Below are 26,787 nucleotides of genomic sequence, written 5' to 3'. Positions count from 1 at the left end.
GTAAAGTGTTTTTAAAAGCAAAATTATTTTTCCCCTTAAATATAATTTCGCAATTCACTGAAGTTTTCTGAGACAGAATAAATTAAAGATCCTGACTGGGAAGAGAGTGAAACCAAGCAGTGCCTCCTACCCTGTGGAAAAAATGCACACTTCCATTCCACATCTTAGTGAGGACACTACAGGCATTTTTTACAAAGCAATGCAAAAGCATACTGGATAAAAGAAAGCTGGCAAGACCTTGTCCTAGAGGAAATGCTGCAGAGAGAGAGAGGTGTCACTTGAATTGTGTTCCCTTACCGTGTCAGAGCCTGCTGTTTGTCCACACAAAAGGCTGAGGAGTCCTTCAGATGGATTCAAGTTCTTCCTTCAGCTCCTGCTTCAGATCCAAGTGACTTGTGATCTCCTAAAGCCAAGGATAAGGGTGGAAGGGTGAAAGAAGCAGACAGACCTGCATGCTGTCCTCTCTCCTTTTATCCTCCTATCTAATGGGAGGATCCCCAGCAGGATCTCCATAATGCAGCCCACCCTTCAAAACAGACCTCCCCACAGACTTCAGAAGCATGGACCATTTTCCTCTCTTTGCATTTTAGCTAGCAACAAAAACAATTCCTCCCCACCAATCAGGCCTACAATGTTAATAGGATTCTACCCTAGGAAAAAAAAAAAAAAAAGAAGCTACAATGTCATATCAAAAAGCTGAGATCATTGCTCAGTTCTCATGTTAAAAGTAATTTTATATCCTCTGACAAGTAAAGAATCTCAAAGACAACTTGTAAAAATAAAACAGCTTTCTTGGTCTACAGGTAAACAAAAACACTCCAGTTAAAGCCTGCACATGTGACTCTCACAGACCTATTCTTTGTAATGGATCATATCCTTAGATGTATATATGCAGGTTATTTTAATAGCTAGCACACACTGGAATTGTGCCCCCCTTAATTGCTACCCTTTTTATATTTTGATGAAATTTAATACAAGTAGTGACAGAGATACAATGTATATAATGTTATTCTCCACTGGTTCCTACACCATCCTCTTTAGCCGCATAACCCTTTCATCATAGTATCTGAAATCCTTTGCTTAACGTTTGGCAAGCTTGCAATGCTACCATCATTCTTTACTAAAAATAAAATTAATGTATTAACACAGCACTGAGCAGTATCTGTATGTCTTGAGGTCAGGCAATGAGAAAAAAATACATTAATAGAAACACAAGCCTTTCCTTTCACATCACTAAAATAATTTTAAAAGGAAATCTGCAAAGTTTGCTTAAAACTTCTATGGAATTAATGGCTTGTGTACCGTTGAACAGATGTTGTCTTGAACCTTCCAGTTTAAGGAGATGTGCCTGCTACAACAGCCTTAAAGCATCACTTACTGGGTATCTGCAAACCACCTTCCTTAGATTTGCAAACTGAACAGTTCTACATTTTCTACTTGTGACTGAATAGCAAACCACCACAAGAATCCTATTTCTTGAAAGATGATAAAATTTCTCTCTCTTTTGCAAAAGTTTTGGGAATTTTTTCTTCTAGTCAGGAGGCTGTGACAATTTAAGTCACAAACAGAACTTGTGCAGCCCTAAAATGTCTCACTGCAACATAATTGGCCAGAAGAATTTAAATTTGCATTCATTACAGCAGGTCAATTTGTATTGCAATTATTTGACCAAATTGTTTTCTTAGGTGATTAAGTGAATATGCAGCAGAGAAAGACAATATACATGAAAACTTCCAAATCAAAATCTTCTACAGAAAGCATATTTGAAATTAAATAAAATGTAGAAAACCATTACCTAATGAATAGAAGTGCAAATTTCTCTGAAACAATGCGTTTTAGTGTTGTTTGTTCACCAAGATAGCATACTGGCAAAGCTGTAACAAGATGAGCAGTCAGAGCATAATACTGGAAGCCGTAAAATGAAGCAGATTGCTCTGGTGGTTGCTGCTTCCTTCGAGATGTCAGTGCCACCCATTTCACTCCTGGATAATGCAAGATATTCAACTATACCTCATCAAGTACCATTAATAAAAAACACAAGGTTTTTTTGGTTGGTTGGTTGGTTTTTAATGATAGGTGCTGGTGTCCAGAGAGGAAACAAATTGCTATTAGTCTTCTATCTGCTGAGCCTTTAGTTCGTCTACCTGGGTCCTCCTTTTGCAGCTGAGTGTGAGCATTGTTTCCTCAGTTTGGGGTTTCTTTAGCTGAAGCTGTCATTCCCTGACAGTCAGCCGATGCCAGGAGGCCGTACGAAACCCCACCAGGTGTTACTTGCCCTGCCGCAACGCAGCGGAGTCCAGAAGCTCTGGGTCACAACAGGCCTGGCACAGCTGAGCCCAACAAATGCCAGCTTACCCTGCTGCTAGCGTGGCTGCTCAGAGACACTCAGAGCATTGTGAAAACCATGTTTATGGGCAAGGGTGAGGGCGCTGTGACAGACCAAGCCTCGTCAGGGGGAGCACTGCAGGGGAAGCCCTTTCACAAGCCCGTGAAGAGGCAGGGGAACTTACCACCTACTGAGGTGGAATTCACTCAGGAGAACAAGCACCAAAAAGCAGTTAAGGTCTACATGTATAAGCGTACATATAAGAAAGGTGTGAGAAAACCTAAGCCTCCCGTCATAAACAGCCCTTGGGCGACCAACCCGCGCACCACGCTGAGCGCCACCCCGGCCCCTCGGCCAGCCGTACTGCGCATGCGCCAGCGGCGCCTCCCGGCTCTCGGGGCCCGTCGCCGCGAGGGCGGCAGGCCGCGGGCTCCCTCCGCTGGCGGGCGGCGGGGCCGGGCCGCTCCCCGTCGGCCCTCCTGCCCTCAGGACAGGCCGCCTGTCCTTGGACGAAGGGGAACAGCAGTCGCTCCTCCTCTTCCTCCTCCTCCTCCTCCTGCTGCGTTGCTGCCGCCCCCCCGGCACTGCGTCGCTGTGCGGGCGGGGGAAGGGCGGGCGGCGGCGGGGCCCAGGTGAGGTGGGGGCGCTGGGCAGCGGGGCTCGGGGCAGAAAAGTGCGTGTGGCGCTGCGGCGAGCCTCCCCCGCCCCACCAACGGCTTGGGGAGGGGAGCGGGGGGGTACCGAGTGCCCGGCGCCTCGCCTGCCGGTAACCGCTTTCCTCAGCCCCCCTGGGGCGCATCGCCTCAGGGCGCTCGCCCCTTCCGAGCGGCGGTTGGGGGTAGCCGGCGGCGCTGAGGGCAGCGGGGGGCAAGGCCGGCCCGTGCGCCGGGCCCGGCGGGGGAGGGGGGCGGCCCGGGGCGCGCCTTCCAGTGCCTCCGCACACCTCGGCCTTGCCGGGGCTCGGTCGTGTCCCCCCTGCGCCAGGCCCTACCGGGGAGAGCTGGATTCGAACGGCTGGGGAATAAAAATCCCGCCCAGCCGGCACTCTCCGGTGCCGTGGGGTGAGTGCTGTACATGCAGTTTGACACACTTTTTTAAGCATAAATACATTAAAATCGAGGCTACTTCTGATCAGCACGTTGAATTTCAAGAGTGTATGCGTTGATTTTTCCATCTAAGTAGTAGTTACGTGGATTTTTATGGCCATGTGGAACTAAATTACTATCTTTGCCAGCTGCCTAGAAGGAAAGAAACCACTTATCTATATCGTAAATAGAAAATTCCAACATATTCCATTGTAATAACCAGAAGCTGATGACTTAATACGTTACCTGGATCAAAATCAACTTGGAAACTTTCAGGACTGATCCAGTCTTTCATCCAGTCTCAAGTACGGCTCCTTTCCCTCCTCTTTTCAGATGGGTTAGGGTGGAAGGGCAGTTTGTTATATGCAGAACACAAACATTTACTCCTTAACCTTGATTTAATGTGGGTTTTTGTTTGGAATGGACATCAGCAAAGGATATGTTGTAGTCATTAGTGAATCTGTGAAAGGAGGCTCTTTAGCACCATATGTGGAGCATCTGCTTTAGGATTTTTGTTAATAGAAGTTAGCTGATGTGTAAATTGTGCGTGCAGTTTGTATGATACTTTTCTACTTGTGATTTTACATGAGGTCTGACTTACGTTGTCATTTGCTAAAGGTTTTTCTTTTGCCATTTCCCAGAATAATTCAGAAGCACTGGTATTCCTGACAGAATGAGATACTGCCTGCTACTGTTACAGAGATTGAGTTCCACAAATGAGTTCCACATTTATAATCTTACCTGGGACAAACAGAGGAGACTGGGCACTAGGCCGAGAGTCCTGCTGGGACACAAAAATTAATCTAAATGAATCTATAATCTGAAGGCTACTTAAGATGTTGCTGTAAAATGCCAAAAGGGTGCTGTAATGAAATCCTTTGAGAATGCACCAGGTCTTGAGGCATTGATGTATGTGAATAGAAAATTCAGTTGTTGGCTGGGGGAGATTTGTTCCAGCAGAGTTACCGCTCAGCATAAAGTATATTTCCTGTTTACATTGCACTGACTTTGCGGAAATGCAGTAAAGCTTTGGCCTTTTGGGAATTCTGCAGAGCAAATCAAACCCATGCTACTGTTGTTATACTAGGAGAATACTGTATTGTGGATTAACATCATTGACCATGTAATACTACCACTTCAGTAGTAATAAGAAATGCACATTTCAATATTAGCCTGTAAAAGATAAGAACACTGCATACTGTTCTGAAATTTTGTTTGAATTTCTTTAAATAACAAGTTAAAGGTAATACTTAAATCGTGTAAGTTATTTTAAAAAGCATATTTAACACAAGTTTTACAAAAATGTGTTTATAGGTCATTATTTGTAATGTAGCTGCATCTGAAGAAATAGAAAGCGGCTTTGTGTCATGCTGACTAACAACATAGGGCATCATTTAATGGTACATCAAGCAATGATTCCAAGAAACCTGAAGCTGTTTCCCTGCATTTGTGGCAACAGAATGTTGTCAGGTTACAAACCTAAAAGCAGTGTCAAGGACTCTTACAAAATTCTTGAGCTTGAGGAAGGATGTTCCCTTGATGATATCAGAAACTCATATCGAAGTCTTGCCAAAAAATACCACCCAGACAGCGGTTCTGCCACAGCTGATTCCGAAGCATTTATGAAAGTAGAAGCAGCGTACAGAGTCGTGCTCAGTGATGTGGAGACCAAAAAGAAATTAAATGAGAATAATGAAGAGGAGGAAGATCAGTTCAAATCAAAAGCACCACAGCATAGACACTACTTGAGTTTTGAAGGCGTTGGCTTTGGAACACCAAGCCAAAGAGAAAAGCAATACATGCAGTTTCGAGTAGACCGTGCTACCGAACAAGTGTTGGAGTACCGGAAGCAGAGGCTTGAAAACCAGTATGCTGTGACTGACCTAATGAAAGCCAAAGACGTGAGGCAGAGCAAAAAGGTGAAAATAACTCAGGCAGTTGAACGGTTAGTTGAGGACCTCATCCAGGAATCGATGGCGAAAGGAGACTTCGACAACCTCAGCGGCAAAGGAAAACCTTTGCAGAAATTTTCAGACTGTCCACATATCGACCCTATGACTCACAACTTGAACAGGATTCTGATAGACAATGGATACCAGCCAGAGTGGATCCTGATGCAGAAAGAAATAAGAGAAACTATTGAGCGGTTAAGGAGGGGTATAGTGGCATCTAGAAGTAAGCTTGGAGGGCCAATGACACCATATAGGCAAAAGGAGTGGAATCGTATTTGTGAGCAATTTATAGAAGATATCAGGAAATTAAACAAAAGAATTGACAACTTCAATTTAGTTGTTCCTATTCTGAGCAGACAAATGGTGCACTTCAGTGCAGACAAAGAAATTGCTCGAGCACAAAAGACTTACGAAGCTTTGATGGAAAACAGAGAGGCTTCTAATTCAGACACAAAGGAAAATGAAGAGGAAAATGTTAAAAGGTTTGGGTGGAAGTCTTCTCTAGTTAAGTGGTTAAACCTTACACTGAAATAAGATAATACTACTTCATCTGTCTTGTCAAGATTTTGAATGCACTTTATGAATGAAAATTGTAGCACTAGAGAAATTAACAGGTACACTGAAAATGTGAAATCCAGCTGTCCTCTGTTAAACCAGTGAAAAAGAATTAGTTTGTCTGATGTGCATTTGCAGGTGCTTAATTGATTTATTTGTGAATATCATTAAGGAACAAATAAATTCAGTTATCCTCTTGCAGCTCATTTTACTTCTGCTTAAATTAAAATTAATGCTTCACTTTAACATAATCACTTTTGCAGTCTGTTATCTCTTCAGAAGGTGAAACTGAGGCATAGCAAAAACATGTTAAGGACAAAGTAGAAGTCTTGCTGTGCTCTGTCAGTTGAACCTTCATCCTTTCTTATTTAGAGCTCATAAATTGTTGACAGGGTTCATGCATTTTTTTAAAAGTACCTTCATCTCTTCAAGGTTAAATGGGAATGAAAGGAAGGTTCTGGATGTCTGGACTTGGACTGTACATTCTGCAGAAGTCCATTTTTGGATCTGGCTTTTAAGAGCAGGAAGTCTCAGAATGCATCTGAGCAAATAAGGAAGACTGACCAAAACTGTACGCTAGTCACATGGCTCTTTGGAGGCAAGAGGAGAAGGGAATACTAATTTTCAAAAGTAATTGCACATTTAAATATTTCAGACTATTAGCATCAAAGAACTTACTGTGAAGTATTGAAATTTCTAGGCAATGGCTTGGAGGGTGGGAAAATTTCCATGATGCCAAAGATTTATTTGTCTTTACTAACCTCTGAGCTCCCCACACAATCTGATTTTCCTGGAGGTCTTTGCCTTTGCAAAGGTGTGACTGGATGTATCAGTATCTATGTGAGCCCTTTTCCTCAGTCATGCCTCTGTGACTCAGACATCTCCACCTGTGCAGGAGCTCTGCGGTGCCCGACCAGTCCATAGGAAGGTGTACCACAGGCTGTGGGTAGGCCACAGAGCAGGAATTTCCACTCTCAGGAGTTTCAGAGATGAAAGTTAGATGATGGTCTCGACCATCCTTTGGCAGATGCCCCAGCACCAGCAGAGTCTGGGTTAATGCATTTGCTTTTGAGCCTGTGCTCCTTTTGGTCCTTGTGCTCTTGCTCATCTAGATGAGGCCTTCACATGCAAGCAGAATGTTATTTATGTATATTGGTAGAATGGATCAATTGAAGTATCATTTGTCAGAGGGTATTATATCATCTAGTAATGTAATTTAATATAATTTATTTATTGTTAAACACTATAGGTCTTTCAAGCCTTTGTGTTAGGGCTAGTAAGTGATAATGACAAGATGTTTGTCATGTTTTAGAAAATAGGGCTAATCTCAGCTTCCTTTAACACACCTTTCTGTAGGATTGAAGGTGGCCAAAGTAAGAAGAATGGCATTCTGTGCAGGCTGATCTGTTGCCCATAGGTCATGCCACTGGGATGCTTGTGCTGTGCTGTGCCCTGGTGTTAGCTGGAAGGATTAATGGCTATTTGTCCGGTCTGCTGAGATTCAGTTAGGAGGCAGGGGTATGCTCGTGGTGCATGGATCAGTGGGCCAGCCAGTATTAATGTACTCCTCAGTGCCTCTCCCAAGTTTGCAAAGATGGCCAGAAATAATGGGTGTCTTGCAGATACGTGAGTTAAGTCCTGTATAGTGGTGAAGTGGGAACAAAACCTGCCATGTAAGTAGCCCAAATCAAATGCAGAGAAAGAAAAATCAGGTTACACAGCAGTCCTGTTTTTCTGCGAACTCAGAGTTCAGATTGCTGTAATTTCCTTCTTTTCTGTGAGATACAGATATGATTCACTGAGATCGGGGTGTTAGACCAGCTGATACCGAAGGCTTTGACCTCATAAGCTCCTCACTCGTTTTAGCAGCTGTGTGTATGAATGTCTGTTTATTTCAATAACTTATCTATAAATTCTTGCTTTTAATGAAAACTAAATTAAACACACTTTTATGGAAGTCCTTTGACATCGTACTCGATCAGGTTTTGATTCTCATTATGATCAACAGGAACTGGATCTGAATTGCTGTTTAAACTAATCCAGGGACAGATTTAAAAAGAGCTAATTGCAAATCAAATTCGTTGCACAAGAGTAAATAGAAACCAGATTGCAATAATCCAGCTTTGACGGAATTCACTTTGGCTCACAATGAAGATAAGTATCAGCAGTTTAAATATTTAAGTTGTCATAATGGATGAGTCAGCATACTGAGTGATTTTATGTTCCTTTTAAAACTACTTGGTCTTAAAAGGCAGAGATGTGACCAGAGTCTCAGCACTCTAAATCAGCCTTACACTTATGAAAAATTGCCAGGCACAAAAATCCACTTCGTCGACATTTATGGCAATGATGATGAAAAAAATAATTCAAATTTTTATTTTCCTCAGGTGTGTGGAGGATTATATTTTTGCAGGGCTGGTCTATTTTTTTGTTGCTCTGAGCTCACAAAATCTTAATAGCAATGTTTAGTACTTCTAGAACAAGTAATGCCAAGTACTGCATACGTATTAGAAAAACCCAGGAGAGAATGGCCTTCAGAAGTAATTTTTCTGTCTGACACTAAACTCTTAATTTGAATTTGATAACTGTTATCTTGCTACTGACCTCAAAAGGATGAAATCACTGCCGATTCCAGATACAAATACATGCTGCTTATTCCCAGAACACCCTGTGTGTTGGTCTAATTACCATACAGCTTGTGGCTTGAAAGGCTTATCTAGATGACACCATAATATTAAGATAAAATAATATTTATTATTAGGCTATATTAATTGAGGTATCAGTTTTTCTCAGGGTGAGGAATCTGTTTCTTGCCCAACAATCTGATTGCTCTTCCAAGCACTATTAGCAAGCTATACAATTATGCATGTTAGTGCTTTCCAATCAAAGGAAGAGACGTACAGCTATAGGCTATCTGAAATAACATCTCAGGCTGTCCTATAAACTGGAGAGTTTCTATGTATGCTGTAAATATTGAGGCCTTGTGGTTTAACCCCAACTGGCAACTAAGCACCAAGCAGCCTCTTGCTCACTCCTCCTCCCGCCCCAACCCCCAGTGGGATGAGGAAGAGAATCAGAAAGAAAAAAAGTAAAACTTTTGGGTTGAGATAAGAACGGTTTAATAATTGAAATAAAATATAACAATAATAATGATTATAATAATAATAATGAAAAGGAGGGTAACAAAAAGAAAGAGAAGTAAAATGCAAGAAAGACATGTGATGCACAATGCAATTGCTCACCACCCGCTGACTGATGCCCAAGCAGCGATCAGCCCCCCACAGTCAACTCCCCACCGTTTATATACTGAGCATGACGTCCTATGGTATGGAATATCCCTTCGGTTGGTTCAGGTCAGCTCTCCTGGCCATGCTCCCTCCCAGCTTCTTGTACATCTGCTCACTGGCAGAGCATGGGAAACCAAAAAATCCTTAACAGCAACAACCAAAACATCGGTGTGTTACCAACATCAGTCTCACACTAAATCCAAAACACAGCACTGTATCAGCTAATAGGAAGAAAAATTAACTCTGTCCCAACAAAAAAGAGGACAGGCCTGCTGAATATCTTTCAGCATAGTAACAGCTCTCAGGATGCATATGGAGTTAGGGAAAAGGCTCTGAGGAGAAGGAATAAAAGTCATGAGGAGCAAGAGCAGGGAATGATGTAAGAGACAAAAACAAGTGGTAAATCTTTATTTTTAGTGGGAGAAACTGCCACTATGAGGGAGAAGGGGATGCGTGGTACCTTCCTTAAGTTATTTCCCTATCAGTTGTGTTTCCCTGGATGTGGCAACCACATAATTTACCTTCCCACAGCTGAGATCAGCTGTTAAGAAAACAGCAATGTGTGTGCACGTGTGGAGGTGGGAGGGGTGATAGGAAGGGCCTGAAAGGAAGAGAGGAGATTAGGGGAAAGGCAAAACATCCTGTTATGCTTCCAGATAAGGGTGAGAAGGCGGTGGCACATGTATTAACAGGCATGGAGGTTGAAGAGCAGACACATGTGAATTACAAAGAAAATTGGCTATGATCCTTTTCAGTGAACAAGAAGGCAAGAGTTCCGTTACAAACTATTTCTTCACAGTATGGTTCTGAGCATCACAAGTAAGAAACAGCTGTTCCTCTTGATCCTCTCTGCAGTGGGTAGCCTCTTCTCTGGGCCAGATAAAGTGGGAAAGGAGGAACTTCTTCAAAAGAAAACTGGCTTAGCTCCAGCCCTGGTGGACACAGTGAGCACATAACTGAAGGAAAAGAGGAGGAGAGCTGAGAGAAGAGGGCTTTGGATGCAACTTCTAACTTTGAGTGGGATTTCATAGGGCCACAGTTTAACTGTCTTTTAATGAGAAACTGAAAATTCTGTGGCCATTTGGTTGCATCTTTACTGGCCTTTTTCACAGTGCTCCTTTTCTGACTTATTGCCCCATATTACTCTTCATCATTCTAGAGCAATATCCTTGAAATGCCTTCCTCTTTGTTTATCCTTTTTCACTCTTAAATTTTTACCTCTCACTTTTCAGATTGATTCTGTACTTAATTTCACCACAGTGTGAGTTTTCAAGACGAATCACTTTCCTAAATTCAATGCTTAAATTAATTCAATTGCAGCATTTTCCCGCAGTATCCCCAAAATCTTGATATCAAATCTTTTATCATAGGCAACACTCTGTGCTTTACAAGGTGATAATTCTTAAGGTACCTCCTGTGCTGGTGTGGCTCTCTTTCCAATGCTTTGGCAAGAAATAGCTCAGAAAGCCAGAAAAAAAAAAAACAACTGAATACTGGGGGGGACACGACTATGAAGGGAATTAATTGAGAGTCAAAAATTTGGGGTTGGTTGGTGTGTTTTGGGCATGTTCGAAACCATATTGCAAGCAGACATGAATGTCATGTCCATTGTGCAACCAAAATGTGTAGGAACACTCTTGGCTCTCCCTGACCATGGCAGGTACGGAGGTGGTCCCAGGGTGAGTGGTGTTGGGTAGGGCTCCCCGCTGGCTCGTCCCCAGACCCTGCTCACTTACTGCGTGCGGGAAATGGGGGTGCGGGAAGCGAGAGCGCGGGCATCAGCCAGCTGGTAAGGAGGGTGATGTACAGGGGTGCGAGTACTGCCCGAGCTGTGCAGGAGCTGGCAGGGGAACGCGGCAAAGTCAGAAAGAAATAACTGAGGCGCTTCTTCCTGGACAGCTGAAAGAGCGGAATTGCTTATTCGCTCCGTTTGTTTTTTATTGAACCCGACCCAGGGCTAAGGTGTAACAGCCCTTTGCGGTGAAGTGTGTACGTTCCGCTATGGGAGCTGCTTGAGAAGCGCCCAGGTTAGCAGGCTGCGCTTCCCTTGGGGGACACTGTAAGGCCACTCGGGTCACAACCCTTCGTGGGGCGGCTCCGGGCGCCCCATGCGGCGCCCACACCCTCAGGCCGGGGCAGGGCGCGGGGCTTGCGCCGGCCCCTCCCGCCTCCCGTCGCTCCGGTCGCTGGCGTGGGCTGCCGCGTCGGCCAATCGCGGCGCCCCGTCCTCACCCAGCCTCCGGTGACGCGCAGCGCTGGCTTCCGATTGGCGGGCGGCCGCGTCGCTCGCGGGTCTTTCTGCCCCCCCCCCACCCCCGCTCCCCGCAGGCGGAAGGAAGAGTCTCGCCCAGGACGGGGGGGTACGTGCGGTCGTTGTTTTCCTGCCGCTCCGCTGGCGCCGGTGGGGGCGAGGGGTGGGGGGGCCGCGCTGGAGGCGGCCGCAGCGGTAGCGGCGCCGGGGAGGGGTGGCGAGGGACGGAGAGGCGGGCGTTGGCGGGAGGGTAGCGCCGGACACCCGTGTCCGGCGGCAGCGCGCGCCCGCTTGCCTTCCCCGGCCAGCGGCCCTCCGCCGCCTCCCTCCGGTGCCCTCCGCCGCTCCTCGCCAAGCCGCCAGGGACCCTCCGCTGCACGCCCCCCCGGCCGCGTGGAGCAGCGGCTTTTCCCTTCGCCTGCGCTCGGAGCGGCTTCGTCGGTCCCGTCCCGGTCGCCCGGGGGTCCCACGCCCCCCTCGGTGCTGGTCAGGGGCAGCGCGACGGGTCTCTGCGGGCTTGGGGCGAGGGGTGTCCGGCCGCGCTTCCCAGCCCCTCCCGCCGGAGCCGTGACCTTTTGCCGTAGCGCGGCCTCAGCCGCAGGAAGCCGCGGGCCTGTGGCTGGGGACCGGGGCGGGCAGCTGGGCCCGTCCCCCCCCCGCTGCAGGGCCACCGTCGGGTCTTTAGGTTGCCGTTATCCGTATCTGGGAGAGGAACCGGTGGGACTGAGCAGAAAGTTTGAGGTCTGTAGAGGAAATTTTTAAAAAATCGCTTATTTTTTCGAAGTAATACTGCCCTCAGTGTAACAGTTACTGTCAGGGCTTTGATTGCAGCTTTGGGATTCTGCCTCGTATTGCCCCGTCATGGCTTGAGCCCATTAAATAAATATTGATGTACATAGTGTACTCCTATGAGCAAAAATAGGCCCGTGGATGATTGCAGAATTGATTTTTTTTCCGCCTCTCTTAAGTCTTCAAACTTTAATAGTGCTTTTAAAGAATACTTGCTGTAGACAGCAGTCACATTGCTCTGGGCTGAGCATCACATAGATTCGTTCAAGGCAATTGCCTGCTTAATAATTTTGCCACACCGCCTCACTTTTGTATGAGTTTACTTAAAAGTTCTGTTCTTCTCTGTAATACTTAAAAACTAGACAGAATAGTATTGTGCTATGGTGTATGGGAAACTGAAAGTGAAACTGCATAGTTACTGAAATGAGTGAGTAGTCAAAAGACCCCCCCTTAAAAAATTACAGTAGACTTGGTAGAAACATTCACATAAGCTTCTTACAGTGACTCTGCCGAATACCTTTTCATAGTACATACATATGGGGAAGATGTATGACTTAATGCATATTCTGATTGATTGCTTATGGAAGGTGTGGTCTTATTTGAGGAAAGTAGGATTTTCTTCTTGACTTTACATTTCTTCTCTTCCTCCTCTCTTTTTTTTTTTTTTTTTACTTTGGAAATGGGTGGTTCCGTTCTTTGTTAACGTGACAGTATTCTAGGGCCCTTGCACAGCTCTTCTTTATGCAGGCTTTTTTTGTATTTTCTTGCAATTGCTTTTTGTTCAAATGAAATCATTTGGGGAGCAACTGATTTTCAGATGAAAATTTTGAGCTTCAATTTCTTGTGTCTTCATTCCATTTGCCTGAGTGCTAGCATCTACCAAGTGTTGTTTTTACAGTAAGTATAACTGTCCTTGTTAGTTCTTCAGTCACCAGTTTGTTTTTGCAAGTGTTCTTGTGTTCCTGTTTATTGGACATGAGTGAGAAGTGTTTCCTGAGAACAGTGGGAGAGCCTGCCTGCCCTTGAAAAAGGGGAGGAGACAGATTGTAGGAAGGGCATTGAAGGACAGCTAATGCAAGGGGTTTTACCTGTTTCCTTGCTGTGAAGTATGTGGACGTAAAAGTGAGTTTTGTACCTTTTAGTCAGGTAAGAAGGTCAGCTGAAGGCATGTCTCTTCATCAGAGTTTCCTGTTTGTGTAGTAGGATGCATTTGGGCTAAAACCTATGTATGTAACCATATTAACCCCCATGAGGATAAACTTTAACCTATCTCCTGTGGTGTTGGTGGACACTCAGCTTCACAATGTCACTGTTTTTTCACAGTTGAAATATAGCTTATTCTTTTCTTCTTTCTTTGTTCGGGGTGTTGAGAACTACATAAATTCAAAACATTAACACAGAAATACAGAATTGGTTGGGTTGGAAGGGACTTTCAAAGATCACCTAGTTCCATCCCCCCTGCCATGGGCAGGGACACCTTCCACCAGACCAGGTTGCTCCAAGCCCCGTCCAACCTGGCCTTGAACACTGCCAGGGAGGGGGCAGCCACAGCTTCTCTGGGCAACCTGTGCCAGTATCTCAGCACCCTCACAGCAAAGAATTTCTTCCTTGTGTCTAACCTAAATCCACCCTCTTTCAGTTTAAAACCATTACCACTTGTCCTTTCATTACACTCCCTGATAAATAGTCCCTCCCCATCTGTCCTATAGGCCCCCTTTAGGTACTGGAAGCTGCTATAAGGTCTCCTCAGAGCCTTCTCTTCTCCAGGCTGAACAATCCAAACTCTCTCAACCTGCTTTCACAGGGGAGGTGCTCCAGCCCCCTGATCATCTTCGTGGCCTCCTCTGGACCCACTCAAGCATGTCCATGTCCTTCTTATGTTGGGTGCCCCAGAGCTGGACACAGCGCTGCAGGTGGGGTCTCACCAGAGCAGAGCAGATGGGGAGAAGCCCCTCCCTCACCTGCTGGCCACACTTCTCTTGATGCAGCCCAGGATAGGGTTGGCTTTCTGGGCTGTGAGCACACATTGCAGGCTCATATTCAGTTTTCCGTCCACTAATACCCCCAAATCCTTCTCCTCAGGGCTGCTTTCAATCCACTTATCGCCCAGCCTGTATTTGTGCCAGGATACAATTGGGTTTCTGGACTGCAAGTGCACGTTGCCAGCTCACATCCTTTTTTTCCACAGGGCTGCTCTCATTCCATTCATCCCCAAGTCTGTATTGATGTTGAGGTTTGTCCAACCCAGGTGCAGGACCCTGCACTTGGCTTTGTTAAACTTCCTGAGGTATGCATGGACCTGCTTCTGAAGCTTGTCAGGGTCCCTCTGGATGATGCCATCCCTTCCCTCTGGATGATGCCATCCCTTCCCTCTGGATGATGCCATCCCTTCCCGTCAGTGTGACCCTTCCCTCTAGTGTATTAAAACCAGTACTGTATAATAGCTAGGTGTTTATGTAAGGACTTGTGAGAGGGTGGGCAACCTGTGGCATTTGGGTTGGCAATGTACTGTCCGTCATCCCAGTAAGTCTGATTAGTACTGTGCTTAACCTTTTAAATGAGAGCACAGGACAAACAGTTGGTTGGACTTCAGGCTGGATTAATTGTTCTGGCATCCTACAGTCCGCTTCCTGCCACTCTTTTATATGGGAACCCCACATCCCTTATGTGTGGTGCCCTCAATCAGGTGTGCATTTGATCAGAGATCAAATTCCTCACAAAGAGAGAAATATCTACACGTTGGTCACAGAACGTAGGCACATTCAGTAATGCTGGAAGAAATGGTCTATCACTGCTTTTTAGTCATGTATCTGTGAAGTCTGTACACATGTGGAGCTATGTCAGTAGTGAGAGAAATGTTTATTTTTAGTGTTGAGTAGAGCTCTCTTGAAATACCTGTATGAAAGACTCTTTTGCAGAATTATGAACGGCATCAGTTAATGTTTAGATCATCTTAGAAAAAGGGCATTAGCACCTCTGTTTCCTTTTACTGTGGATCGTATTCTTGCATGCCTGCTCTAGCACTAAGCTTTCTTTGAAATCAAAGCTGGACACATGTAGAAATAATTTGAGAATTCTTGTCTGTGTTCTGTTGCAAATTCTCTGCACCTTGTTTCTCCATGTTTGTCATCCTATTGCAGTGGAGCAGAATAATTTTGTTGTCAGTTACTAGTCTATGCTGTAGAAAGACTACCAACAGATAGTGTTTATTTTGCCTATTCACATTCCGTAGGGTGCTTCTCTCCTAAGCACAAAGATAAGATTAAAGCAAAGTGCAGGTTTGTGACGCAGTATTAAGCAACAAAAATACAATTTCTGATAAAATAATATGCTTTGGCAGAAGGCTGTCCTGTACCTTAGAAGATACTCAAAAAAAAAAAAAAAGTAAATTGACTTTTTCTGGTCTCCCTATAACTCATTTGTTATTAATGCAGTTGTTAAAACTCCATTTTATATCCAATACGATTGAGAGGTTTTGTCTTACATTTTTGAACTGAGCAAAATGCCTCTGGTTTGTCACCTAATGTTTAAAAAATGCTTAACAATTAAGACAGGGTTGTGTGCAGTGTATGGTATCCATAATGTTTATCATTACTGACTTTGCAAAGTTGAAAGGGTTTTGCTAGGATAAAGGCTAGTCAGTTTTGGGTTGGAAGTTGACTAATTATATTAGCTGACAAAACAAACTATATATCCCCTTTCAATGGTAGAAAGGAATTACTTTTTTTCATTTTGTTTCAGCCTTTTGAAGTAGAGCAGTTTTGTAGAAGAAGACTTTTTTCATTGAGTCATCCAAGAATTCAACAGGCTCTTTCTTAAGTATCACAGAAGGTTGAGGTCGGAAGGCACCTCTGAAGGGCATCTGGTCCAACCCCCCCTGCTCAAGCAGGGCCACCTACAGCAGGTTGCCCAGGAGCCTGTCAAGGCGGCTTCTGAATATCTCCAGGGATGGAGACTCCACAGTCTCTCTGGGCAACCTGTGCCAGTGCTCGGTCACCCTCACAGGAAAAAAGTGTTTCCTGACATTCAGAGGGAACCTCCCGTGTGGGTTTGTGCCCACTGCCTCTGGTCCTGGCTCTGTCCTCTTTGCACCCTCCCTGCAGGTATTTATATACATTGATAAGATCCCCCTGAGCCTTCTCTTCTCCAGGCTGAGCAGTCCCAGCTCTCCCAGCAAAGGCGTAGGAGAGGTGCTTCAGTCCCTTCACCATCTCTGTTGGCCTTTGCTGGACTCTCTCCGGTATGTCCATGCCTCTCTTGCACTGGGGAGCCCAGAACTGGACACGGTGCTCCAGGTGTGGCCTCACCAGGGGGAAAGTAGAGGGGAAGGATCGCCTCCCTCCATCTGCCGGCACTGCTTTGCCTAATGCAGCCCAGGGTACCATTCGTCCTCTTTGCAGCAAGGGCACATCGCTGGCTCAAGTTCAGCCTGGTGTCCACCAGGACTTCCAGGTCCTTTGCTGCCAATCTAGTTTCCAGTCAGTGGTTCCCCAGCACATACTGGTACATGAGGTTATTCCTTACCAGGTGCAGGACTTTACACTTTCCCTTGCTGAACTTCATGAGTTTCCTGTCAGTGCATTTCTTCAGACTGTCGAGGCACCTCTGGATGGCATCCAAGTAGAGGATTTTCTGTTGTTTTTTTCTGTTGTTGACATATCCGAAATAATTTTTTCCAGTGGCTTTTCTTGGCCTGCTTCTGAATTGCAGTAGAACTTTACATTATGTTTGAAGGGGATGGGTTTGTTTAGATGTTAGTAATATTTAAATGGTCCGTTATGGGAAAAAATTCCAAAGGAGAATATAGCTCTGAAGAAATACAGCTTCAGTCATTCTGAAAATGACTGAATGTGTATTTACAAGCGAGGTAAAAACTTTGATAGGTTTGACATAACCACGATTGTGTTCAGTGAGGAGCAGAAGTAGTACAGCGTGTTTGTCTATTTACTCCTACCTGTGGCCAGACCCTCCACAGGGTGAGAACTGTGTAGTCTGGAGTGGTGACAGCAGTGGGAACCATGAGCTCTGTGCCAGGGTGGGTGGGGAAGGGAGAGGTTTGAAGAGAAACAAGTAAAGTACAGATGGAGCCATTTTAAGAGTGGAAAAGAAGGAAGAGCTGTTCGAGCCGTCATAAATCTGTAGTAGCACAGTGTGGCAATTTTGTTGTAGAAAGAATAAGGATCTGAAAATTGCTAGGTAAAAGTGTGATCTAGGAAAATAACTATATGGTTGAGTCCAGATACTGTACAAAAGTAAAATAATTTTGAGAATGAGTGATTGATTTTAATGCTTTAAGGTAGCATCATAACTATGGATAGATTTCTGGAACTAGGTTCAAGCGGGCAATTTTCATGTTATTCATAGGCAGTGTCCTGTGCTTGTAGTGTAGGCAGACTCTTATTACTTTATTTTTATTTCACTTCTCACTCTAGACTTCTAATTATCTTTATTAACCAGAAAAATGCTCTACATCTGTCTTTCCTATAACATGATCGTAAAGAACATTTGTCTGTTGTTAGCCTTTAACAAGTATCTGGAAATTATTTATGGCAGGTTGGGAAAATACAGTACTTGACAATACTGAAACAACATAGAATGGCATTAAGGGTGGCTGTGAGTCACTGCTAAATAAAAAACTGTAAATATTCTAACTTCTGATGTTCGAACTATATATGCTAATCGTTTTACAGTGTGAGAATAGGAATATAGTACAGGATCTTATATAGCTACTGCCTCACCAAATTGTTTGAGAACTGTTTTAGTAGTCACTGTGTAACACTAATTAACTTTACTTTCCTCTTCCTGTATTTAAAGTTCTGTGTGACCCTCTCTCTGTGAAGCAGGACATTCTTTACCCTTGGTATTAGTTGATTCACTGAGTTGATTCCTTTTTCTCTATGTTAGAAAGGCACTATACTATCTATCTTATTTGGAGACTGGAAATATGTATCTTATGCAAGATTCCTTGGCCTACCTCAAAGACCAAGTTCTGGTCTGCGTATGGAGTCCCGTTGTATGTATTCTACTTTTCTTAACTGCTAATGCTAGAGAAAGAATTATAGTTTGAAGATGAAACTTAAATTGAAATATTTGCTTTTTTGCTCCTGATTTTTTGCCTGCTTTTTTTGTTTTTGTTACGTACATTTGAACAAACAGTACATTCTATTTGATTTCTTTTCTGTTTCAGACACAATACTTTATGTAATGCATACGTTTTTGGGTCGTGTGGTGATTTTATTTTGTAATTCTGTTTGTAAGGTAGGTTGATTTTTTTGAATATAGCTCAATATAGAACCCATAGAGTATATGGAATACTTAATTCTGGAAAAAAAAACCAAAAAGCCCCAACAAAAGCAAATGAAAACCCACAGACATTGTAAAGATTGCTTGTGACTGTTGTCAGATGTCTCAAGATTCCACTGTTTTGTATTAAATGCATCTTTGGCTGTGTTTCAGGTATTAAGGACACAATTGTTTATGGAAAAATTAATGTATAAGTCCAAAATAAGAAGGGCAATCTAATCTTTGAGGAAATGGCAGGATTCCTAGACAACTTCCGGTGGCCAGAATGTGAGTGTATTGACTGGAGCGAAAGAAGAAATGCCATTGCTTCAATAGTTGCAGGCATATTGGTAAGTTTTGAGAGGATGTGAATCATAGCTGTGTTGACAAGTTTGACATACTTGACAAGAAGTACGACAGTTACATTTTTGTTTCAAATTCAGTGAAGTTTCACTCTTAACTGCACCTCAATCCAGTATATTTCTTTAAAACTTTTTAAAGTGTAATTGATACACAGCTTTTTTGCAAGTCACATAACTTTGCATTTGTTTGATAATGATGTATCAGTTCTGCTATCTCTTATTTAAAAAGATTGAAATTCCTAGTGGATTTTTTGCATAATTGGATATGTTAGAACACCTAGAGTCTGAATTCTTGTTCTAAAAACTGTACAGGGAATTTAGCTGTACACTGATGCCTAATTTGAATAGAAAATGTGACCGATTCTCAAATGCTCCTTTGCAAACATCAACTTTAAGGTTTATGCAGAACCTGCATATCAAACAGATTTACAGTCTGACTAAAGCTAATAAGTTTCTAGAAAAGCTTGTACTTGTTAAAAGACAGTTAAACCAATGATATGCATGAACATTTTCTGTGTTTTGTCTGCCTGTCTCTGTACCCTGACAGCTTCCTAATACCGGTCTATTTTATTTCTAGTTTTTCACAGGTTGGTGGATAATGATAGATGCTGCAGTAGTTTACCCTAAACCAGAACAAATGAACCATGCGTTCCATACCTGTGGGGTGTTTTCAACACTAGCTTTTTTCATGTAAGTGTATATGAAGGGAGTTCTTATAAAATAAACATGAGCTGTTGAATACAGTTTTTACTAGACAATACAGTATATGATAAAACTTTGAATCACTTGCTTATAAATTACTTATGAGTAATCTTGTTGTGCCTTTTTGCATGCCAGTGTAAAGGCCTTTTTTCTCTTACCTGTGGCCTTTGTTTCTGATTGTGGTCTGTTTATTCCTTGTTCTGTTGCCCCCTATTTGTTTTGAATGTCAGAAAGCAGACCTTCCATTATGGAAGTGGCTTTCTGTGATAAGTGCTTATATTTCTAGATTAATTTTCATGTAATGCTGCCCAGTGGCTTACCTCAATCTAAAACATTTGATTGCATTTTCCCTTTTTAAAATAATTTTTACAGCTGTCTCTGGCCCAAAACTTCCTCAAATGGGAGAGGTAGTAGTATTATTGTTATAAGAATGTAAATATGGCAAGCTTGAAGGAGAAGTAATAGCTGAATCGTACAATATTGGCAAGAGAAAAGATACATTTGGATATGCAAGACCTTCTTAACACTTGGTATCTGAAAGTTTCTGGGTTTTTTCCTCAGCAGTGTAACTCATTGTAAGAAAATGTCCCTCCTTACAGGGTGTCTCTCAGTTGAATACTTACAGTATTCATTGTGAAGGAAAGTAACTGGTATCGTAATCCTGTGAGCACTGTGTTACTGGCTGTTACTTTTCCTGTGTCATGGTTTTAGATATTTTAAAAACTAAACAGCCAAAGAGTAACCAGGAATATTTCAATCACTAAAAAAGGGCAATTCTTTCATCTTACAGGTCTGTTAATGTAAAAATATAAGTAAAACTTGGGAACAAACAAGGAGTTTGTTTGAAATTCAGTTGGAATCCTTCCATTAAGGGACATGTAGTAATGTGACTCTACAGAATGCCAAGTAATTTTCCCAAAATTTGTCTCATCTTAAAAAATGTTACCTTTTAACTTAAAACTTTAAATTGATTTTCTAATAATCTGAAGTCTATATGCTTTTTTTGTTCCTAGGATAAATGCTGTATCAAATGCGCAGGTGAGAGGAGACAGCTACAGTGATGGATGTTTAGGAAGAACAGGTAAATTAACTCAAAATCGTCTTGAGCTGAAAGACTTCTTATTGTTGGGTTTTTTTCTAAGTGGTGGTTAAAGAAATAATAATCAGAAGTTAAGGAGTAGGAGAGAACTTCTGTGAAGTTATTTTTTTCTGAAAATTAACACTTGGAGATATAAGTACTTTCTTTGTTAAAAAGGTGAAGATAGAAACTTTCAGCTTCTGTATGTCCTGAATACCTAAACTTTCCTCTGCAAATCCTATAGCTGCTGGGTGAAATAAATTTCTGCCTTGTGGTAGGGGATGGAGCAGACATTCCTTAAGAATGTCTTATGTAGCATGTATCACAAACACTCTGTTTCCTCTGTATGTCACCAACTGTGTGGTGTCTGTGGACCTGCTGTCCTCTCTCTGCTTTCACTCACAATTCCCTTACTGTTTTCCCATGTGGATCCCAGCATCTGTTTTCATGTGATCTGTAGAATGCCTCACCGGAAATCTGGTAGGATTTACTGATTTTTGAACTAATGTATGATGCTTCATAAATTGCCTTGAGATAATCTTTGCGTAGAAATAGTTTTCCTTTCCCATGAGTGAGCAGGTTGATTATTTTCAATGGCATCATTTTCAGCAGGTGATGTCTAGCTATGGTAGATGTTGTCCATCTGAAAACATCTTTCTGAAGTAAACAGGGGAAGCATTTGTTTTACGTGCCCTATTGGAATGCCATCTTTACCTCAGAAACACTATAGCTTTAGGAAAGTACCTCATCATTAGTCCACTCCCAAGTTGTGTTAAATGGTATTATAGGCATTCCCTACAGGTGAAGGGAAATTTCTGGTAGCTGTGTCTGCTTGCTAAGATAAGGCGAATCCAGCTACTCTGTGTTTTACTAGAGAAGGCAAATTTTGGTTTATATTGCCCTTGATACAGGGTTTAACCCTTTCCCTTTGTGCCTTCAGCAAGGTAACATACTGTATCGTAATTGACTAGTAGCTTGGATCATCTGTTACGATGGACAGTAGTCCACATGGTTCTCAGAGGTTTTAATATCTCCTGCAGGTGCTCGTGTCTGGCTCTTCATTGGCTTTATGTTGATGTTTGGTTCACTTATTGCTTCAATGTGGATTCTTTTTGGAGCATATGTTACACAGAGTAAGTTTATTTATTTTCACGTATGGAAAAGTACTTTTGCTGTCAGCCAAAAGGCAGAAAATCCAGAAGAATGGAAGTGTGTGGTTTGTTCTTATCAGAGCTATACCATCTAGTTTTGCAGTCAGAGAAGAGATGAATAGTGTGTTAAATACACCTTCCAATACAAAAGGACTTAATATTTTCTCTGTTACTTACTTTGCAGACACTAACGTTTACCCTGGATTAGCAGTGTTTTTCCAAAATGCATTGATATTTTTCAGGTAAGTTATCTGGACAAATTTCCCTCTTTCCAAAGGGGTATCTGATTTACCGGCCTCTGTGCACATTGATACTCTTGGAAAATAAGTTCTGAAAGCTGGAGGCTGGCTCCAGGCTTGGACTTTCCACAACGTGGTGTTTGCTGCTCTCAGTGCAGGACCCTCTGTATCTCAATTTATTACTCACCCTGAGCTTTACTTGAGGCCCGAAGGGACCTCTTGGGTCACTGATTAACTGACATTGTACAGAGAGCTGATGTGATATTAGTCAATGCATAAACTGATCAAACTCTTTCTTAAAACTACTTTTTTATACTCTGCTGTTCCTTTTCTACTTGCTTTGCTCCAGTGCTTAGAAACAATGTTTTATTTGCCCCTTCTCAGCCCCTGAGAGGCTCTTTACTCCCCTCATGCTCCTGTTAGTCCAGCTCTTTCTGGTCTCACTGAACTTACAGCTCTAGAATGTGGATGACCACGGATATGGACATTATTCTGTGTGAGACATTGTCAGTGTCTGGATAATGGCAATAGTGTGTCATCTCTGTACTACAAATACCTTGGCATATATCCTAACAGCACTTGGCAGGAGATCCTGTTGCCTTTTTCCTGACTGTTTCATACCAATGGCTCAATTATCTGCTAACTGATACACCTAGATTTGTTTCTACTGGATGAGCTTTCAGTCGTTAAGAGTGATAATTTTTTTCTTCTGAGAGCATGATGGCACATTTTGTAATAATTACACTTTATTTTATTCTGCTTAATATCATTACGTATCTTTTTTTATATTGTATAATGCATTCTGCAATCCATGGATTTTATTAATAGAAGACAATGAAAGCATTAAATAGTGTAAGTTCCAAGATCAGTCACTGAAGAAGTTCACATAACCTCCTCTTTTGCAAGTTCTTACCTACTTAAATTACTGTGCTAACAATTTTTCTTCTAGTACCATAGCAAATGCTTTGGAGCAAGCTAGATCGACTGGTTCCACTGTGCTTCCCTGTTTGGAAAATGAGTTATGTTCTTGCAGAAAATAGCAGTTCCTAAATCTCTTCTGTAGTTTTTGCACGTGATTGAAATGGGATACTGATGAAAGCAGACTTCCGAGAATAGTTTCACCATGCCTGAAATCTTTAGTCTTATTTCAGTAGTTCAATGAACTTATTTCTGAAGCTGCTTGTTTCTACAAGTGTCTTTCTTCAGTTTCTGTTGTACTCTGCAGATATAGTTTAGGTTTATTTGTCTTCTAAAACTTGTTTTCTAGGTATGAACTATGAGAGAAATTACAACTTTTTATTAAAAAAAAAAAAAGTTTTTGTTTTTTATCCCTCCACAGACTTCAGGCAGTAACACTTGATAAGTCCATCCACTGCTGTAGATTCCTTTCTTTAGACCAGACCTGGGTCAGTGATGCCCTTCTCAGTGTTCTTATCCAAAACTTTCGTTTTGATTGAGTCAGATTCTCTTCCATCAGTGCTGTTTTGTAATGTCTGTATTTCCATAATGGCTGTATTCCCTGAATTAGTCCTTCAGGATTTGCATTTCAGCCCTGGTTTTTACTCCACCAGTTTTTTTACTTAGTTTAACATGCTGTATTAGTTCTCTAGTTAATTGCCCAGGTGTCTAGCTTGGTTTTTACTTATCGTTGCTTGTTATTTTTGTTCTCAGTGTCAATATTTCTCATTTCTCTCCCTCTTCATTCTCTTATGATTTAGTATGACTCTGCCCGTCTTTACTGCCTGTTTGTTGGCTATAAGAAAAAAGAACTTAAAGTATAAGGAACAATAAGGAAATCATGCTTGGTTGTGTTCCCTCAACAATTTTTTTTTGATTCATGACAATATGTAATTGCATCTGACCTTATAAAAGGCATTTTGGAAATCAAATTATAATTCAGATCTTGCTTATCCACCACAGGATCAATATTCTTTCTGATTTGCTCATAAAAATTTAATTGCTAAGATTCTATCCTAGCACAATACATTATGTTCAGCTGATTGCCAGATGCCAGAATGAGACTTGCTGCTCTGTAACTCTGTGGATTGGTCCTAGAATCTCTTAAATACCAGATTTTTTTTTTTCCTTCAGAAGGGCAGCTGCTTTTACTGTGAGACTTTCTATTTTTTTTGTCTGAGCAGTTGCTTCTGCTGGATCTCAGTTTTAGCAATTCATAATCAAATCTAAGCACAAAAACCAGAAACTGACTTGAACAAAAGTTAAGGTGACTGGAGGGAATGAGATTATTAAAATTACCTTTTCTACCTTATATGTGGTCTGAATTTTTTTTTTTCTCTCCCCCTGTAGTACCCTGATCTACAAGTTTGGAAGAACAGAAGAGTTATGGGGATGAGATATCATGTATAGCATTGTCTATTCCATAGTCGCTATATAGTACGATGTATGTAGATATATTTACATTTATTTGTTCTTGTTTTGCTTTCTAAACTGTATGAACTGAGACAAATTACAGTTTCTGTAATAAGCTCCCTCTTTTCACCAGACAAATTTGTGAATATGTACATATGACTGTATATATCTTAAAAAGGGAATGTCAGGCTTTCTTTCTGAAACCTTCAGGCTTTTTTCTTCAAATACATGGGTTTCCATCAACTCCTAAGACTTGATCTTCCAAACCTTCACATGTATCAGAGACTTCAGTGGAACTCTTAGTGAAAAAGCAGGATAAAGCCTGTACCCTGTAAAAGGGGTTATTACTTTTCTGCATAGGTGAGCTAGAGCTGATCTTGCAAGGGCTGCCTGTGTAACCCGAAGGAGTCGTCGGTGCATGGAAGTGACTCAGCTAAGGCTGTATTTAATGACGGTAAATTCTATTGTATGCTAGGAGCTGATTTTAAGAATTTTATATAACTGTTCAGAAAAATATAAAGTAGCTTTTTTTTTTAAAAAGGTTATGAATTTTTAAACAAGGACCCATGTTAAGCAGTTTCTGCATGGCAAATCAAACTTTTTGACTTCTGATTGCTATAGCACAATGACATTTGGTAGCACCACAGTCCTTAGAATTAATCTCATGCTGTTCAGTGTAATAGATAACAATTAGTATTTAATGTATTTACTGATATTAGAATAAAAAACCCAACCAAACTAAACTGATGCCAGTCATATTTAAGGAGTATAAAGAATAAATGAGAGTGAGACTAACATTTTAAAAATTATGTTGGCATAATTTTCTTCAGGGAAAGCTTTTTGCTGATAAATGAACAGTTATCCTGCTGTGTATTACCTTTTCTGTTTAAAAGGTGAGCATTTCACTTGGGGATATAGTAGATGTATTTATTGCTCACAATCTTACCTTGAAATAATTGCCAGGTTTAGGACTGCCATTTGCCCCAGTTAAAATGTATTTATCTCCTAAATTCTATGGGTACTTTATGGGAATGTTTCCATTATTGAAATCCAGTTTCTTCTAGCTGGAGTATAGGGAGAACAATGATTTTTTTTTTTTTGTAGCTTTGGACTGATCTTGTATATCCATCTTGCTATTGGTGACTTCCTTCTCTTACGAGCTCTACGTGGTTTTTAAAGCATTTGAAACTACCTTTTGTCTAAAAGCTTTTGTAACTTCCCATCTATCAAGATTGCTGACCAAATGGTATTAAAACTGCAGAATGGAACTTCTGTGCATGGTTACTGTATACTGTTAGTCATCTAATTGCTCCCTTGTGGGAATTTCTCCAGTGGACAGAATATGAAGCAAATACTGCAGCTGAAATTGTGCTACTGGCTAGACTAACTTCATCCTGGTTTCACCATCCTACAGTGAGTTATGATATATTCACTGTTGTTAATCAGAGATTTGTACATAAATTGTCTGGTTGTAATTTCAGAAAACTGCAATAAACCTTCTCTTACATTCTCAAAATAGCAAACTTGGCAAGGGAATTGTATGGTAGTACTCAATAGTTCTAGCAGTACTGACCTTTAAGCCAGTCTTACACTGGCTAGTAAGTAAAGCCAAGGCTTTTGTTTTCATGTCTGTCAGTTTCTTGCTGAGAAGCCTGAGAGTGTTTGGCATTTCTACTAAGTGAGAAACAAGTGTAGCCTATACCTAATCTTTTTTACAGTATCTTGCACCTGGCACTTGAACAGGACAGGCTAAGTGTTTGACTCTGGAAGAACTCTTACAGTGTGCTTTAATGCAAGTTCCCAGTTAAAATAGAGTTTTCTTAAGAGCAGGGAAAGAGCTGCTTTCTGAGGTTATCTGCATTTCCTATCAGAAGTTTGCTTTTGTGCAAAACCCTTCTGGTTTTACAGAATTGGAATGATCATGCTTTCTCTACAGCTGCTAAGAGAAGAGACAGCTTTGAGCATGTGTCTTTTCTGGTAGCCTACACTGAAAACAGGTGTAGTATAAGAAAGAACCATGTAGGCTTTATTCAGAATATGCTGAGGTCCACTTTTATACCCCAGGTGCTTCCAGCACAGGCCAAGGTGGAGGGGGATGGCTCAGTTTAGATAACATCTTGGCCTGTTACAGTTGGCAGTTGTGAAGATAACCTCAAGTTACTCCTAACAAAAGGGTTTTAATTGTGGCTATTTGTGTAACTGAAAACTATTAACCACTCTAACAGTATGCTGTATTGCTAAATATTCACAGATGTTTCAACTGCCACCTTATTTATGCCCTCTATTATGCATTTAGGTTGTTCCTTTTGCAAGCCTGGGGTTCTTCACTTATTTATGAATGAATGCAAGAACAGGTAT

General features: G+C 42.0%; 2 protein-coding genes across 7 annotated transcripts; both read left to right on the top strand.

Moving 5' to 3' along the window:
- The first annotated feature begins 2,730 nt into the window (after window positions 1–2,730).
- Window positions 2,731–6,119, top strand: DNAJC28 (DnaJ heat shock protein family (Hsp40) member C28). Of its 6 annotated transcripts, none has more exons than XM_074903148.1 (2): window positions 2,731–2,958; window positions 4,726–6,119. In XM_074903148.1, exon 2 carries the CDS (start codon window positions 4,779–4,781, stop codon window positions 5,895–5,897), a length of 1,119 nt encoding a protein of 372 aa, XP_074759249.1. In that variant the 5' UTR covers window positions 2,731–2,958; window positions 4,726–4,778; the 3' UTR covers window positions 5,898–6,119. The 6 variants fall into 6 exon arrangements, with proteins under 6 accessions (XP_074759249.1, XP_074759230.1, XP_074759275.1 ...); XM_074903129.1 differs by having other exon boundaries at window positions 4,053–6,119; XM_074903174.1 differs by lacking the exon at window positions 2,731–2,958 and adding an exon at window positions 3,254–3,387.
- A 5,389-nt stretch (window positions 6,120–11,508) lies between these two features.
- TMEM50B (transmembrane protein 50B) lies at window positions 11,509–25,955 on the top strand. Its single transcript, XM_074903115.1, has 7 exons — window positions 11,509–11,565; window positions 18,702–18,877; window positions 19,467–19,579; window positions 20,605–20,672; window positions 21,710–21,802; window positions 22,005–22,062; window positions 24,367–25,955. Exons 2-7 carry the CDS (start codon window positions 18,779–18,781, stop codon window positions 24,410–24,412), a joined length of 477 nt encoding a protein of 158 aa, XP_074759216.1. The 5' UTR covers window positions 11,509–11,565; window positions 18,702–18,778; the 3' UTR covers window positions 24,413–25,955.
- Window positions 25,956–26,787: the final 832 nt, after the last annotated feature.

This window comes from Athene noctua, chromosome 1 (assembly GCF_965140245.1).
Source record: "Athene noctua chromosome 1, bAthNoc1.hap1.1, whole genome shotgun sequence".
NCBI classification, from domain to species: Eukaryota; Metazoa; Chordata; class Aves; order Strigiformes; family Strigidae; genus Athene; species Athene noctua.
This window is presented reverse-complemented; position numbering and strand designations above follow the sequence as displayed.

Excerpts from the sequence above, each read along its gene's own strand:
- TMEM50B (XM_074903115.1), top strand. The coding sequence starts at position 18,779 with ATGGCAGGATTCCTAGACAACTTCCGGTGGCCAGAATGTGAGTGTATT. Across the intron at positions 21,803-22,004 it reads TGGAGCATATGTTACACAGA|ACACTAACGTTTACCCTGGA; the intron begins GTAAGTTTATTT and ends CTTACTTTGCAG. Across the intron at positions 22,063-24,366 it reads AATGCATTGATATTTTTCAG|TACCCTGATCTACAAGTTTG; the intron begins GTAAGTTATCTG and ends CTCCCCCTGTAG.
- DNAJC28 (XM_074903148.1), top strand. The coding sequence starts at position 4,779 with ATGCTGACTAACAACATAGGGCATCATTTAATGGTACATCAAGCAATG.